The sequence below is a fragment of the Sesamum indicum genome, linkage group LG10, assembly GCF_000512975.1.
Source record: "Sesamum indicum cultivar Zhongzhi No. 13 linkage group LG10, S_indicum_v1.0, whole genome shotgun sequence".
Taxonomy (NCBI): domain Eukaryota; kingdom Viridiplantae; phylum Streptophyta; class Magnoliopsida; order Lamiales; family Pedaliaceae; genus Sesamum; species Sesamum indicum.
The window spans coordinates 15,467,622-15,485,057 of record NC_026154.1 but is presented as its reverse complement, the minus strand read 5'-3'; the positions used below and the strand labels follow the sequence as shown (position 1 = coordinate 15,485,057).

Below are 17,436 nucleotides of genomic sequence, written 5' to 3'. Positions count from 1 at the left end.
AATAAAATATATTCATATTCAATAAAACATAATTTAAAATTAAAATTAAAATTAAAAAATTTTAAATATTTCAAATTCAAAATTATCCAATTAAATTCAAGTAGTTTCTTCTCGACAATTTGAAATTCATAATTCTAATTTCTAAATTCTCAATCTAGATGCAACCTAAGTTCATACATTTTTTGAACTTATAAAATAGTTGTATTTTATTTTAAAATAAATTATTAAAGTATTTGAATAAAATAAATTCATGTAAAAATAAAAAAAGTAAACTAACTTTTTAAATTTTTAAAAAATTTGTAATATCTAATAAAATATTGCTTATAAGCTCACCCATCAATAAAGAATCCACTATATTGTCGCATCATCATTATCATTTTTTTATTTTTATTTATTTATTTGCATGGTCGTTCTAGGACCACATGATGTTAGAAGTTGTAACATAATTATTTAGTATTAGTATTATTTGGATACTTTTACCTAAAAATCAACAATATCTCTATTTTAATTAAATGATTTAAGCGATAATTTTACGTGAGAAGTGAGAACTTTCGAATTAAATATCAATAAAAATATTAGTATTATGTATATAATAATAATGTTGACTTTGATACTTGAAGAAGAAAATTATTCTGATTTGTTCCAGCACGAACATTTAGTCACATATTTAATTATATATCTTAATAGATAAGAATTTGGATAATCTTGAGAATTTCTTAACTGCACAATACATATACATCTTTAACATTTGTACAATGCAAATGACTAGTAACATTAACATGACCACATTGCCATTAGGCCTACAATGACAGCATTCCTAACTATGGAACTGTACTCTCCAATTTCCATCCTTGACAAAAATAAGCCCTCATGACTTATTTTCATCAACCGGCTCGACGGTAATAAGTTTATGTCCGTCTCCAGGACTCGGCCCCGAATTATCAATCGAGTCGAGAGTTCCATTGCGATTGTTGATCTTGTTTCCAGAACCAGGGCTCGGCCCGGAATTGAGAGGCTCCACCCCTCCCGTTTTCTTCAGCAGCGGTCGGGCATCAGTAGCAAGAAAATCGGGCATTAGTACGAGGGAAAGGAGGAGGAAGAAGATGAAGTATTTAGCCATGTATGCTTTGAAATGAGGGAGGGGTGGGTAAGTCCTGGATTTCTGGTACTTGAATTTATAGAATCAGAATGCATGCTAATGATGGAGATGGTTTGACTATTGATGAGAATTTTTGAGTTGTGTGTTGTTGCTGAATGTTTTAACTTGGAACAGTGCTGGTGATGGCTATATGAGCTTCAACAGAATTAGACCATTCATGTGATGTAAAATGTCAAACTGAGTAAACATTTTACTCAATCAACACTTGTGTGCTGTATAGTTTGCTAGCTTTTTGTCAATAAATTCATTGTGATTATCTTTTAATTAAAGGAATCTAATAGTCGTTACAGTCTTGTCGGTACATATTAAAAAATAAACTCATTTTTTGTTGAATCAACTATTATAAGTCGGTCATCATCAATTTTCCACCAAATTTGTTATCCCGTGAGATGAAAATGTTAGGCCTACATTCGCTAATATTAACTCCATAGAGAAATACACAAAATAAAAGAATTCGAACATCTGAAGATGTGTTTGCAATAGCTTATTTTAAAGTATTTAAAATAAATCCAGAGTCAATATTAGCGCTTTGGACATTAACGTCAAATTATAGTGGTTGGTGTACAGTTAAGTACAGATAATACCAAAATGATTTATATAAGTTGTGTGAGAAGTAACCTGGAAAACAGGTGGAATTTGGATACAATTGAAATGGGCCTCACCTCCCCCTGCCTGTGCCGGCGGGTTGTGGTTGGGAAACCAAACTCTCAACGTTAAAAAAAGTAGTTTCATGTGGTTAAGGAAAAGATTTTGATGTGATCAGGGAGAAAGATTTGGGGTTTGGAAAATGACTCCATCATTGTGGAAAAACATCCATACAAGAAAAGAATTTATGTTGGAATTATATCTCAATTATACTCAATTAATTCATCACAACTGTTATTATCTGAAAAAAAAAATGCAAGTAATTCCTTATAATATTAAAAATAAATATATTATTTCTCTATGAAAAAAATAACAATTATCTTCCTGTATTTTTTAAAGTATAATAATTTAACCCCCTGTATTTTTTAAAATGAAGCAATTTACCTCTTTAAAGCGGTATATTATTATTATTTTTTCATAGCGAGTAATTTGTTAATTTGCAATATTACAGGAAGGTAAATTGCATTAAACCCGTTATTATCTTTTTCTATATATATATATATATGATTGACCAGTCTCTTTAAACTATAGGCGATTTCTTATTTGTCCTTGATCATTTTGCTGTCCGTGGTTAATATTTTATCAATATAATAAATATAAGGAAAAATTAAATCCATATTTTCTTGAAATTTAATTTAATTATTAATGCAATACCTTCGTTATATTGAAAATTGTAATGATATTTTTTTATATTTACAAAACACTACTAACCCAAAGTACCCCCTAGCTATTTTCAACAAAAAGGACATAAAAATTTAAATATATTTTTGAAAAAATGACCAAAATATCCAAAAACTTATGGCGCTCATTAAAGTCATTAGTTTCTCTCTTCTCTTTGCCGTTCATGTCTAAAAATATTTCACATTTAGGAAGAGTCAAAGAGAGAGGGGTGGCAAAGTTCGATTGTGGAGGGAGCGGAGGTGATGTGTGCAGTTGGTGGAGGGAGTGGAGGTGGCGCGCACGATTGGGCGGTGGCGCTTGGTGGAGGGAGGGGCGGTGGCCATGGCGCGCGAGGTTGGTGGAGGTGGCGTGCAGCATCGACATCAAAAGCAGTGTGGCTATCCCTATTGGCTAAAGAACACGACTTCAAGGAGTTATTAATTCTATTTTCTTCTTCTTCTTTAAACTGATTTGAAAGAAGGATAGGATCTAAAATAATTCTATGAAATTGTTAAGAAAACAGAAAAAAAATTACTAGAAAATTAATTAAAGAAAATAGAGAAAACGTTGGTATTTGACAAATGATTGACTTTTAAATATGTAAAATAATATTTTTATCACTTGTTTTATATTTACTGGTAAACACGAAATTAAAATAATTAATCATATTATTTCAAATAATAAGAAAAAAGTAAACAAGTTAGTACTTAATGCTAACCTACCATATCACCAACATAATTCCAACTTAATCTAAATGCTGTTTATCTCATATAAATTAGTAAACATGGGCTTAGCAGTCATCGTCAACATGACTTGCAGGAGATATAAATAAAAGTATACATGCATGCATGGAGGACTAATAGCGTGGGAAAGAAAGGCAGGTGAAATTTCAATGCAGTAGACCAACACGTTTGCGGTCCTCAAAAGTCTACTCTTTGTGGCCTTTTGCTGGATTTTTGTGTATGTCTCTTCACGTGTAAATTCTGTGTAATAAATACTTTTTTAAAAAAACAAAAAATCGATTGAAAAATTAATCTATAGATAATCGCAAAAATGTACAGATAATTTGTTCAAAGTATTACTAATATATTTCGAATTTTATATATCAAATATTAGGACCTATTTTTTTTTAATTTGAAATTAATAATTAACGTATGCAAGCATCTCATGTCGGTTGCAAACAAGAAGTTTGAGTGATTTGTATACCCAAGGCTCCTTTTTTATTTAGAACAAAATTGTAAGGCTCTTAGAAAGACAGAACAGACAATATCTCACACAATAGAGCATCTATTGAATTGCAAACCACATTAACGTCGTATATGGGAGTGATACAAGCGTCCCCCTCCCAAACTCCTAATCTAGGGGGATTAATGATATAGTCAACAGTCCCACGCTCCCAAGTCTCTTATATGGAGCAAATGATATAGACAAGTATCCTACATTAGTCTTGAGTGGTTTATAAATCTCAATGCGTCCTCTCCCTAACGAGGTGTATTTTTATAACAAAATCATGAGACTCATAACAACTGTACAATATGATATTGATCGAGTTATAAATCACATCAATAATATATATTAGTATTTGTGGCACACACTATATGTATGTAAATTTTATAATATTATTTAAACCAAAATATTTTTTAAAATATTTATTATTTAATAAAATATATACAAATTGATAAATTAATATTAAATTTATAATAAAATAGTGTTAAGAAGAGATGCATGGAAAAAAAGGAGGAAGAAAATATAAAAGGTGGCGGAAGAGTGGGAAGTTATAAGATGAATAAATAAAAAAATTAAAAAAAAAAGACACCAAAAAGACGCACTATCATAATAATAAGGTATATATATAAAATAGAAATAACAATTGCCATATATCAATAATGTGATTAATATTGATATCTTACAATTTGAAGTTATATGTTGGAATCACATAGACATGTGGATTCCTGTCTTACTTTATATATATTTATTATAATTTATTTTATTATTTTTAATTATATTAATTGAATCATATATCATCATCATGTACTTATTATTTTTTTTTTTGAAAAAAAAAAGAGAATTGACACGTAGATCAATAGATCTCTGTTTAGACCTAAAAAAAGAACAAGATGTTGAAAGAATTTGAAATTTTGAATACGAAAGCCAAGTCAACCGAGGCAAACAAAAACACTAGGAAAAACGACAAGAAAAGGTGCGTTTTTACCTAAATTAAAATGTAGTGATTGGTGTAAGTTCTAAGTAAGCTATACGTGTCGTGGACACTAGAGAAACACTTGCTCAATTATGCTCTAATTCCTCAAATAATGATATGTTTATACCTTATTAATTAATAGTTTTTTAATACAATAGCTCGTCATATCTTTTTCCTTTTTCCAGAAATGGAGTACACTCATAATGTGATGTTTAGAGACATTCTTTGTTTATTTGGAAAATTCTAATTTAAATTGAATTTGACTTGATGATTCGTCTATATATAGTACGATCATCATGGTCCTCGCATAGTAGAAATAACTCTGAAATCAACAGTATACATCAATGATATTGGCGTCGCCCTCAACGGAAACACGATCAAATTAAAAACAGTCTCACGGGCAAAAAGTCAGACGAATAAATGAGCAATCAATTCAGTTTGGAGCTATTTATACGTAAATTCTTAATATACAATTGTCACCTTAAAAAGTTTCATATATCACTTGTCATCCAATTGAAGGTCCATAATTAAACCAGGTCAACATCAATTCAACTCATACAAGAACATACGAATCTCAAGCCTGAAAAATAAAATGACATTTTACTATTCTTATCCACGTCTGAAAAATAAATAAATAAATAAATAAATAAAACCCATAAAATTTAGGCTGTGGAGTTGAGGAAAGTTGGTGATTACACCAAAAAACCTCAAATGACGGTTGGTATTGAGTGAAAGAAAATTTGTACAGTTGGTAAAGGAAAATAAAAACCCACTATTGACTGTGCAAGATTTTCCGTTAAGCTTCAGCCAATCAGGACCATTGTTGTGTTATATACTAATGACATATCAATACATGATTGATATATATATATATATATGCCTTTTAAATTACAAAATACTAATCGTTGTGGCACATTATTTCTATGTATATATAATAAATAATTTTTCAATCATCAAAATATATTATAAATTAGAGTAAAATATATAAATCAGTACATTATGTTAATAAAAAGAAAAAAAGAGAAAAAGTAATAATTAAATCAACGTAACTTTTGAAAAGTTGAACAAGTTAGCTATTTATCATGAAGAGCATTTTTCTTCAAAAAAATAGTGCGACGGTGTCATTAACCGTTATTTGTAAGTGTGAATAAATTTTATTTTATATATTAATATAAATAAATATATAATATTTATAATTTAAAAATTATTACATACAATACACGTGTGGATGTGATACAGAACAACAAAAGATCCTACATCCCATGATGATGCCTTTCCTAATTTAACTATTTGTTTGGCAAACTTCTTTTCCAAATGGTATTGACATGCAACAAGACTCCTAAACAGTCTCTTCATGAGAGCCATCATCAAATAGTGTGGTGTAAATTATATTAATATCTCCTAAAATTAGATTAAAATATATAAATATTTTTTTATTTTTTATAAAATTATAGTTATATTCTTTGTGGGATATAAATATAATATTTATTATGAGGTGTTTGTGTAATATTTGTCTCTGAATATGAGTTTTACTTGTAATTATAACTATAATATCAAGAATATATTTATAATTTTGCGAAAAAAACAGGGGTATATTTTGGCCTAATCTTAAGAGATGTCAATATAATTTACCCAATATTTTGGTGACATATATACCTTCTTTGTTCTTTAATGACTCCTTATTGAAATAATTTAAGATCTATCGAATTTTAACAAAACAGATTTCGATTTTAGAGGTAAATATCTTGAAATTATTTAAATTTAGAATTATCCAAATTTATAAGAAAATATGACTAGGAATTTGGAATCATAATTTCAAATCAATCAATCAAAATATAGCTTTATATTGTATTAAAATCGATGCAGTTGAAATTAAAGATTTTACATTTATAGTAACAAATGCGTCAGACTTGTTTGGATAATTCAATACTCCAAAAAAAAAAAATCAAATTCTTGAATTTCTATTTTGAATTATATTTTATCAGATTTCAAATCCATTTAATATTAAGTCTTACTTCCTCCAAATTCATCCCTCAAATCCAAATCCTTTCGTTCAAAACTTAAATTAAATTTCGACAATTTTAAATTATTAATGAAAATATTTGCATTTGAATAAAGAATTTGGAAAAAATAATTTTTAATATTTCATATTAAAATAATTTAAAGTTCATCAATCTTCTTGCACCAAAATTTGTGAACTCCAATGCAGCAGAAGACAAACATCCTCAAATTCTTGGCTAAACCAATCAGGATACAAATAAAATCAGCCACGACAACTAAAAGTATGCTTCAGGGGATAGTTATTTCCCAAATTATCCATTTTTATTATTATTCTATCCAAAATTAATTAGATATATATAGAAAATTATCTAATACTAGAATTACCCACATTTATATACTTGTAAATCATTAAAATCACGCAATTAATACTACACCAGCAATCGAAACACTGTCGATGTTATGTATGTGTGTAATTTAATTTTTTATCGTATATATTTAATTAAATAAATAACACAAAATAAATTTGAATTTACATGTGTGAAAAAAATTCATCGATATAGCTGATTAATTAAATAAATTGTTATTTATGAAAAAAAATTAAGTAAGGGTATTATAGTCATTCTACATTTATCCTACCGGAATTGGTTTCTCTCAAGCATTGAATCTTAATATATACTATAGATTATAGAGATGTGGTTATATTATTATCGCATATTGATTATTACAATTTTTAATAATGAGATAAATGCGATAAGCCCAATCCATTCACTAAAAAGGAAATTGAATAATATCTAAATTATATATATGTTTAAATATTTGAGACTATATTGGAATTATAAAAACTGTGCTGGTGATCAATCGATTGGGCCCAAAAAAGTGAACAAGTGAGCCCAACAACAGAATCATAATTGGGCCTTAGAATTCAGATTTCCAAAATTTTAAAGGCCCAATTATGAGTGTCAACATTAGTCTTATTCTGTGTGTGGGGCTCATAAAGAAGGTGAGAGCCGGAGAGGTCTTTTATCTATTTTTATAATATCACATTATTTATATAAGGTTAATTACATTTTTTTTCTTTCAAAGAGAATAATTACATTGCCTTCTCTGAGGTTTGTGTAACTACACGTGGATATCTTATAATTTAAGAAATTATATTTAATATTTTTTATTTTTGTTTTCTGTTTAATAAATATATTCCTCCATTATTCAATTTTTTTTAGATTTATTGATATTAATAAAAAAATTAAATAATTTTTTTTTCAATTGACTTATTATTAATTTATTCGGTGTCAATTGTCAAATAAGTCTTTTTTTACCAAATTATTTTTATATATCTTCACACGTTATTGATCTGAGGAGGTATATATTCATCTTTATAATGGTAGTTTGGTAAAAAGAAAAATATTTGTTTAACCTGCAATAATAAGTCAATCGATAGTAAATATGTATCTTTTTTTTTCTTTTACTCATATCTATACATTCGGTACAATATTGACAAATATAGTGATTTATTTGTTAGATGAAAACAAACATTAAGAGTATTAGATGTAATTTTTTAAATTATAAAAAAAATTATATATAGTTATACAAATTTTCAAGTGAAAGTGATGTAATATCCATTTATGTGTAATGTTAGGAGCTTCACATATTCTATATATTTGTGTCCCATTCTGTGTCTAATTTATGCTCACAATTCAAAGAATCATATGAGCAAACATTGAAATGTGTGGATGTTGACAACTTAATTCATCATTCTATTTAATATGAGTAGGATTGAAAAATAAATTAAATTATTTGATATTCTATTAGAATTAATTGATAAAGTTTTATTTGAAATTGATTCGTTAAATTTAATATATCCAACGTGAGTAAAATTTTGTGTTCGATAAGCTTTTGAGCTCAGTCCAAACTTGATTTGATTAATACAATAAATAATAAAGTGTACTTAAAATATCAAATTACTCAAGTACAATTCATATTTGATCAAATAAAAACTTGTTTGAATTCGGCTAGATTAATAATTCAAATAAGCTCGACGAATGCTGCTTTTGATTAGACTCGGATTACTTACAACCCTAAATACGAGTATTCCTCATTTTGTAAATAATTTTTCTCCAACAATTATGATCTTATATATATATATATATATATATTAGCCGTTGTGGCACGTCGTTTATACGTACATGTAATAAATAATCATTCATATTTTAAAATATATTATAAATAAGAATAAAATATATAAATCAATACATTATATTAACAAAAAGAAAAAAATAATAACTTATCTATTAATGTAAATTTTGAAAAGTTGAATAAGTTAGTTATTTTATCATGAAGGACATGTTTACTTTATGAAAAATTGGTGCGGTGATGTCATTAACCGTTGTTTATGAGTGTGGAATGACTTTTCTTTTTATAATAGTGATGATGAATTAATCATATATTTTTGCTGATTGTTCAATATTTCATACACCAAAATTGTAACTGCAGCTGCAATTTTTTCAAGTATCAATAACAGAAAATAATAATACATAAAATTGGAGAAGATTTACATTTTGAAAAATAATATACGACAATGAATTCTGTTAAAATTTGTTATAATTAAAAACATAATTTTATTGTTTGAAAAATTATAAATATTTTCTTGTGATAATTTATTTTATGACTAGTTATTTGACGATCGATAATTTTTAAAAGATATTTATAATTTTTTAAATAATAAAAAATATTTATAATTAAGATAAATTTTATAAAATAATTTATAATTTATTAATCATTTTTCCATATAAAATATGACCAGATTCAATGTATTTACTCACCACTCGTCTCTTCATTCATGCCCAACAAGTCAAGGTCAGCCCGGGTACGGGCAGCGGTCCGGTCACCAAGAGCATCGCATTCTTCCCATTTTGCCCTTCTTTCTTTATTCGTCGACTCGGCTTAAATACTAGCGTGCGTTTTTCATGCCTACATTATCGTCTGCTAAACCCAAGCCAACGGGTCAAGCTACGAACTACTATTTGAAACAGGGTCGGGCATTGATCCGCCTTCGCCGCCGCGGTTGCTGCACAGGGTATGTCTTCCGATGGGTTTCGCCCGCTGGACGAGAAGTTATTGGTGGAGTATTTGAAGGGAACTCCATCTCTGGCCGCGAAGCTGGGCAGTCAGTTCGATAAGCTTGAAATCAAGGAAGTAGGCGATGGAAATCTCAACTTTGTTTACATTGTTATCGGCTCATCGGGTGCTGTAGTCATCAAACAGGTATGAAGTTGATTTTCGCTCTAAGGGGGTCTATATTTCTTACTCTTTATGTTGTGCTGGTGATTGTTGTCACGCTTTCTTGTTTTCGGTTGGATTTTAAGGCAATTTGATGATCAAGGTGGAGCGAACTGTTTGGTTGTTTGAGTGATTTAGGCAAGCGACAGTAATGGTCCATAAAACTTATGTTGTTATTATTTTAGCTCCTAGTGTTTTAGTTTATGACTTCCACGTCATTTTTGTGAAATTTTAGTGCTTTGCGTTTCTTGGTGAGGATTTCAAGAGTGTTTCTTTATTGGAAGTAAGGATTGCAATACTTTAGTATGTTTGGTTATGATCTTTAACATTGCGCCTGCAATTACAGAAAGCTGTAGAAGTATCTACATGTATTATTATCTCATAACAGTTGATTGTAATATGCTGAACATTTTATATAACGGAATAGTGAATATGCAATTGCCGTTTAGGAGAGCCTCTGACATTTCTCATCTTAAACTTGCCATAAATCTCTGCAGGCTCTTCCATACATTCGTTGTATAGGAGAGTCATGGCCAATGACAAAGGAACGTGCCTATTTTGAAGCGACAACTTTACAAGACCATGGTCGCTTATGTCCAGCTCATGTTCCTGAGGTTTACCATTTCGATAGGGAAATGTGTTTGATTGGCATGCGTTACATCGAGCCACCTCATATAATATTAAGAAAAGGATTGATTGCCGGGATTGAGTATCCATTACTTGCAGAACATATATCAGAATATTTGGCCAGGACACTGTTCTACACGTCCCTGCTTTATCTGACCACTACAAATCATAAAAGTGCAGGTAAGAAGTTGTACTACCATGAGATTGTCGGATGCTTATGTTTCTTACATGTAACATTTGCAACTATGACACAATCAGAAAAAGTTGTGATGGCCTTACAGTTGAACAGTCCATCAATTCGTTTGTGTATGTTAATCCAGACTCTTAGAGTTTTGGCCTTCACACACTTTGATTACAATGATGTTCCTTCCTGGCAATTTATTCCCTTATCCTTGCATTCCAGTTCAGCTTTTTGTTTCTTCCTGCATTTCCTTCTCACAAACATTGGTATCAACAATTTCACTTGAGATCCTAATATTATGATGGAAATCAGAACATGGCTGCTAAGTTGACGTTCAATCTCAAGGGGATTTGTTTGTCATAAGTTCAGATAAAAACTGAAATTTTCCATCCAACTCAATCTTAATCATGCTACAGTGGCTTGGGCATACATCCTAATCAGTATCTCTTTATTTTGCAGTCGCAAAATATTGTGGGAATGTGGAGTTATGCAGACTTACAGAACAGGTTGTCTTCTCCGACCCCTACAAAGTGTCCGAATATAACCGTTGGACAACACCTTACCTTGATGCTGATGCTGAGGCAGTTCGCGAGGATAGCATTTTGAAAGTTGAAGTTGCTCAGCTAAAATCCAAGTAAAATGCACCATTTTGAATATTAAAAGTTCTATTGCCTTCTCTTTTATGGTACAGATGGGAGGGTTTTCTTACAATTGTTGGCATCTTTTTTCAACTCAGGTTCTGTGAGAGAGCCCAAGCTCTTATACATGGTGATCTCCATACAGGTTCAGTCATGGTTACCACTGATTCAACTCAAGTGATCGATCCTGAATTTGCGTTCTATGGGCCAATGGGATTTGACATTGGAGCTTTCATTGGAAACCTGATTTTAGCGTATTTTGCACAAGATGGACATGCAGAAAAGGGGACTGATCGTAAAGTATGTACCATTCCTATATTTATATAACCCTTATATTTAACTTTTCTCAAAAACCAATTTTAGTTGTTTGATTTGATATTTCCAACATAACAGGGAGTACATTATTGAGATTTTTTCTGCATAATTTAAGTTCCACATTTTACACTGATTTTTGGGTGAAGTGACGAGTCTTTCCCAAGTCTAGAGAGTTGCACTGTGTTTGATCTTATAGCCATGACGGATATTTAAGATACCTTAAGTTCTTGTTAGTCATCCTCGAAATCCAAATGTAACCCATTCCTTTCCTTATTTTACTTCTTTACTAATACAATTAGGTGCTTGTTATTCTTTCAAGGATCAATAAGACACCCTAATCATTTGGGTTTTAAATGCTTATTTCTTCATTTCTCTCTAAGAATTTGCTGGCAAAATGTTATCAAATTATGCTATTTGTCTGTCCAACCTTTCCAGAGATTTATTGGTTTTCCATAATATATTTGTTAACATGAATAATATATATTTCTAACCAGCTGTACAAAGAGTGGATTTTGAAGACCATATCAGATACTTGGAACCTCTTCTACAGAAAGTTTACTGCTCTTTGGGATAAAAACAAGGACGGTCCGGGCGAGGCTTATCTTCCTGCAATTTATAATAATCCAGAACTCCAATTGCTGGTACAACAGAAATACATGGAAGATCTTTTCCATGACAGTCTTGGATTTGGTGCTGCCAAAATGATAAGGTTAGATGACACCTTCCTCTTATCATCTTTATTCTCTGCGGTTTGGCTATATTTAACTGTGTTTTTTCATCTCTTACCCTTTCTGTTGTTTCTTCTCTCATAAAGTCCAGTGACCTACCGCAAGATGGCATCAATTTGTCACATACCCATTATAAAGCATTCCATTTTGTAACACTTATTTCTTGCAGTAGGCTTCACATGCATATATGGACAGAGTGAAATATAAATGATGATGCTGATATCATTAACTTTACACTGATAGTTTTGATATTTCTCTCTCTGTACTTAAAATCCTGCTTTACCAGTGTAGTAACCGGCTGAGTAGTGGTTGATTGAAGGTGCATTCCAAGTTTAAAATAGATACTGATTTCATGTCTGAATGTTGATTTGCAGTGTAACCAGTCCAGCCATATGTTACGTGCTACAATTTTTTTCCTTGATTGTTCATTGTTGAGTAGAAAATGACAGCAAGGCTTTGGTTAATCTGCAGGAGAATCGTTGGGGTGGCTCATGTTGAAGATTTTGAATCAATAAAGGAGGCCAGCAAACGCGCAGACTGTGAGCGCAAGGCTCTGAACTTTGCTAAGACCCTTCTAAAGGAGAGGAAGAAGTTCCACAACATAAGTGAAGTTGTTGCTGCAATTGAGCATCTCGACAAATGATACGATCTATGTATGATTCTAAACTCGGCATCTTGGGCATCTTTAGGAATGACAAATGTTTTATTTTGCTTGGGTTGTGCTTTATGAATGTGAAACAGCGTGAGAATAAATGAGTTCCAGTTTGTACTTGCTTATCTTGCTTTTGGTGGTTCTGCTCATCATTCCTCATGCTTGGTCCCTCCGTCGTGTTGATATACGTTCTTTGAACCAAAATCCCTTTTGCTATTACTAAATAGGTCTAGTAACTCCTCATAAGCCAGACATCAATCTGGCTTATGGTTTCTTAGTAAATTAAGTTGAAACAAAACTTCAAATTATACTGGAATTCTGACTTGATTTACTATTCTATAATCGAGCCAAGTTGAACTTTATTTATTAATGTCAAGAAACACCAAATACAGTCCTTCTGTAGCTGTCCAACTTGAACCATTCTTTATAATTCTACTGAAGGGACAGAAATATATTATTTGATACATCTTAGTTATTAGCAATAAAACTGTATCTAGTCATCATTTAGCAGTACCATATTTAGCTTTGTAGTCCTTCCAGAGCTGATCCACAGTCTTACCCAACAACTCCACAAAGTAATTATTGCTATAACCACTCTTCATCTTCTTGTTTAGTTCAGCAACAAATCCGCTTCTCAGGCCATTGCAGTAATCCAGAAACCTAGCTGTAACATCGTAGCCTTGATCCCACCGGTCACCTTGGCCGGGCTTAACCCAGTGGCTTGGGGCATAGCCAGCCTTGAGCCTCACAAAGTCGGCAATCCCTTCTATCAGACCCCCTGGTGCCTGCCCGTTGCCACTCCACTGCCAGACATGGGTCATCTCGTGGTATAGGACGCCGGTGAACTCTCTTTTCACGTCGCCGGAGTAGCCCTGAATATACCTGCACATGATGTTTTTCAATTATATCACTGTTACAGAAATTTCTCATGAACTTCCTCTCCACACCCACACCGACACACACAATGCACGATTAGACACCTGACCACCCACACCACTGATATGTGTATGTACCTGGCACTGACATGAATCTGATCGTTGACAGTATAGGCCACCCCATCCATGTCATCGACAAATAAGCTCACTTTCTGCAGAGTTTTCCTATCAGATGGAACGTTCTGCTGGAAAGTCCTCCAGATGAACTCCGTGGAAACATTCATGGTCTGCAATGTGTATTGTGCTCCAATATCTCTTTCAAACCTGGCACCACCGGTGGTGCCAGCGGCGTTGTTGGAGACAGTGAATTCAACAGCCACAACTCCTCGCATGGCTGGTAGGACTGCCAAAGAAAACAAGATCAACATGAAGTTGGCCATTCTTTGATTCCTCTTTGGGGTTCGTGGTCTTTGAATTTGTGGGTCTGGGGGAAACTGCATGCCTATATATAGATAAAATGGAGCAAACTTTCATAGCATGCCCAATCAATGAATCAATAATTCTTGTGTTATAAATATCTCTCGCACTAGCATAATTTTGCAAGTCAACTGTGTCCATGAGTCAAATTACTGGAGGGAAAGGCTATATAAGAGACACGGCCCACTTTAAGAGATACCAGCATTAAGTAGTAAATGATATTTTGATCAACTTGTCATACAGTGTTATCATACGAGGACTTCAACTGCTTTTAATTAGAAAAACGTTTTTGTCGTCAGATGTTCTAAATATATCATGTAAGATTGTCTTGGTCCCCTTTGGCAAAAACCAGGTGACAGGAGTGGTTTACTGACTCACATAGAACTCAAAACATAATAAACATCACCTATCGATTTTTACGGGGCCTAAATACAAAAATAAATATTCTACTTTTAGTGTCACGATCTCCATATGTGTAATTAGTCAAGTTGCAGTCTTTCGTGCCCACCCGACGACTTAGGGTCGTGCAAATCCTAATCACACAATAACGCTAACAACCATTCTTCATAACTTTCAATTGGTTGGAAAGTACCAACATCCACATATATATATATATATATATATTATATAAATTTTTAATTTTATTCCCCATTTAATATTTCGTATAACTATTGATCAAGATATCCTAATAATCTTTTTCTGTTTGCAAGTGGGTATGTAATATATATAAAATTAAAAGAGTGTAATTGTAATAGTATATTCTTATCAAATTATAGTAATTGGATAAAAAGTAGTTGTTGGTAAATGAAAAAACTACTCATATTGTGAATAATTTATACAAAATGCTGAATTTGAGTAAAATTAAATTTATGTTGGTATTTTCTGTTTAAACCCTAACAAAAACAAGTACTATTATAAATGGGGAATTCTTGAAAAGGGTGCAAGTATAATTTCCAAAATTTTTTTGGAAAAAGTATAATTTTACATTTTATGTGGAGGCTTCCCTAAAAGAAAATCCATGTCAACAGATTGGCATGAAGCTCATATAATAAAAAGGGGGAACAAAAAGTAAATTGAAGAACATAATATATATTAACGTCTTAAAAATTGGGGAGGTAAGGTTTTCTAAAGGTTGGTCCTTTTGATTTTTTTAATGAAAACCCTTCATGGACAAATAAACATACAGCATATATCATCACTACTAAATAAAAGAACCAATGGTTTGTATTCCGTACCTGCCCAGTTACTCTGAACTCTTCCCATGGGATTTTTCACCGTCTCAAAGTTCAAAAATCTATGTGGAAGGACAAAAAGCAGGCAACCTAAATCACATCTCCGTACTGAAAATCTCAGTACAAATAAAACATGTTTACTACCCTAGAAAGAAGCAATCAATTTAAACAAGCAAGCTGCTTGGATTTATATCTGAAACATGTGAGAACATTATATCACTGCAATAAGCTTAAAATAACAGTTGTCAAATCAAAAGGAAAAAAAAAGGAATAGCAGCCATGAACTGCAGACCGTGGTTGCAAAATACTTTACATGGCAACTGTAGCACACTTGGCTTGCTTAGCCACCGAAGTTATGCTGGACTAGGAAATTTCAATCTTGCAGATCCTAGCCACAATTCAGACACCTTAATGGTCTCATATTCTAAATATATGAATGCAGACACCTTTATTGTCTCATATTGTAAGTACACGTTACAGCTGTGCCAGGAGAAAGAATGCTACTTTGACAAGATGAGGGCAAGTCATTAAAAACTGTCTGAAAGATGATGCAAATCTGATAAAAGTCTAGTTGGATGAAATCAAAATTGAGAAAGAAGTGGAAACCATCAAAGACCCCTACAAAAAATCAATTAAAAAAGCAACTGCTCTGTACCTATAAGAAAAGCAGAGTGCTGCTTGGGTAGTCAAAGATACAAAAGAGTACCTGCACATAGAAACTGTCAGAACTACACAAAGGCGAACAAAGAAACTGAACCCAGCAAAAGATATTACTGAAGATACGTATTGAAATTTACTTTCTCATTTCCGTAAGTTAGGCTTATTCAGAAAGTACAGACTTATCCAAAATGTTATGTCTTAAACAACCCAAGTTCAGGTATTGCCCATGAAACCATAAATTCTGCCCCCCAAAAAAGTGTTATTATTATTGTTGTTTTTGTTACTATTATCAGCACAACTACTACTTTGCTCGTTTCAGTTGTAAGTTTTATCTCCCATAGCTCGTTCTTTATTTTGTTTCTCATAATCTCCAGAACCAAAATGACAACCTTAGTGTCAATACAATACAACTTCTCCCATCCCATTAAAAGGCAAGTACTAACTGTTGATAATGAGCGACTTTCAGGAGCTTTTTTGTCTGCAAAAGAACCAGAAAAATCCAGTGCCCAACTTCGTGGTTTACTTCTGATAAAAAAGATATGATTATTTTTGGTTGTTAGTTCCTCATCAACGACGTAAATACCCCTAGAAAGTATCATAAGACATCAAAAGCAGGACCAAAGCAATGATGTTGCTCACCAAGGTGATGACTTACCTATGATATGGGGCTAAATTCCTGGAGATAGAGGCAGGTAATAACCAACAAGGTAACTCTCAAACACCAGCACTGTAATTATGCTGTTCATCCCTGGCCGGTAAAGATCAACAAACTAATTCTTCATAAATGGGATACTAAGAGTTCCTCCATATTTTTCACCTACCAACGCCTGTAAGGAAGTGCAAAAGAACACAAGCCAAATTTACGACAGTGTATAAACCAGAAGAACTCTCCCTCTCAATCCCAGAAAAATAAAATGATAATTAATCCTGAAAATCTGGAAAAGCACCATTGCTATCAAATTTGCTTCTTTTCTTTCCTTTTTTCTTTTGGGGCGGGGTTGGGGTTGGGGTGGGTGGGGGAATAATGAAGGAGAGGAATGCAAGGAGCTAATTTAACCTGCAAGTAAGGAAGTATGTCATTGTAGACTTGAAAGAACAATTCAGACCTCA

The 17,436-nt window shown here is 32.0% G+C and overlaps 2 protein-coding genes across 12 annotated transcripts; one reads left to right on the top strand and one right to left on the bottom strand.

Moving 5' to 3' along the window:
• On the top strand, nucleotides 9,633-14,532 carry LOC105172691 (methylthioribose kinase). Of its 2 annotated transcripts, XM_011094230.2 has the most exons (7): nucleotides 9,633-9,926; nucleotides 10,439-10,748; nucleotides 11,209-11,383; nucleotides 11,486-11,687; nucleotides 12,197-12,411; nucleotides 12,902-13,083; nucleotides 14,127-14,532. In XM_011094230.2, exons 1-6 carry the CDS (start codon nucleotides 9,741-9,743, stop codon nucleotides 13,071-13,073), a joined length of 1,260 nt encoding a protein of 419 aa, XP_011092532.1. In that variant the 5' UTR covers nucleotides 9,633-9,740; the 3' UTR covers nucleotides 13,074-13,083; nucleotides 14,127-14,532. The 2 variants fall into 2 exon arrangements, with proteins under 2 accessions (XP_011092532.1, XP_011092530.1); XM_011094228.2 differs by lacking the exon at nucleotides 14,127-14,532 and having other exon boundaries at nucleotides 12,902-13,207.
• LOC105172834 lies at nucleotides 13,410-17,107 on the bottom strand. Of its 10 annotated transcripts, none has more exons than XM_020697541.1 (6): nucleotides 16,982-17,107; nucleotides 16,770-16,851; nucleotides 16,322-16,372; nucleotides 15,670-15,728; nucleotides 14,096-14,360; nucleotides 13,410-13,964 (listed from the first exon to the last, which is right to left on the bottom strand). In XM_020697541.1, the coding sequence occupies exons 4-6, from the start codon at nucleotides 15,695-15,697 to the stop codon at nucleotides 13,583-13,585; spliced, it is 675 nt and encodes a 224-aa protein (XP_020553200.1). In that variant the 5' UTR covers nucleotides 15,698-15,728; nucleotides 16,322-16,372; nucleotides 16,770-16,851; nucleotides 16,982-17,107; the 3' UTR covers nucleotides 13,410-13,582. The 10 variants fall into 10 exon arrangements, with proteins under 10 accessions (XP_020553200.1, XP_020553195.1, XP_020553199.1 ...); XM_020697536.1 differs by having other exon boundaries at nucleotides 14,096-14,459; nucleotides 16,982-17,105; XM_020697540.1 differs by lacking the exon at nucleotides 16,770-16,851 and having other exon boundaries at nucleotides 16,982-17,068.

Coding starts and splice junctions, on each gene's coding strand:
- LOC105172691 (XM_011094230.2), top strand. CDS start 9,741: ATGTCTTCCGATGGGTTTCGCCCGCTGGACGAGAAGTTATTGGTGGAG. Junction 10,749..11,208: donor TACAAATCATAAAAGTGCAG/GTAAGAAGTTGT, acceptor TTTATTTTGCAG/TCGCAAAATATTGTGGGAAT. Junction 11,384..11,485: donor GTTGCTCAGCTAAAATCCAA/GTAAAATGCACC, acceptor TTTTCAACTCAG/GTTCTGTGAGAGAGCCCAAG.
- LOC105172834 (XM_020697533.1), bottom strand. CDS start 16,380: ATGTGCAGGTACTCTTTTGTATCTTTGACTACCCAAGCAGCACTCTGC. Junction 15,729..16,321: donor GCACTCTGCTTTTCTTATAG/GTACAGAGCAGT, acceptor CCTTCCACATAG/ATTTTTGAACTTTGAGACGG. Junction 13,965..14,095: donor CAGATTCATGTCAGTGCCAG/GTACATACACAT, acceptor CATCATGTGCAG/GTATATTCAGGGCTACTCCG.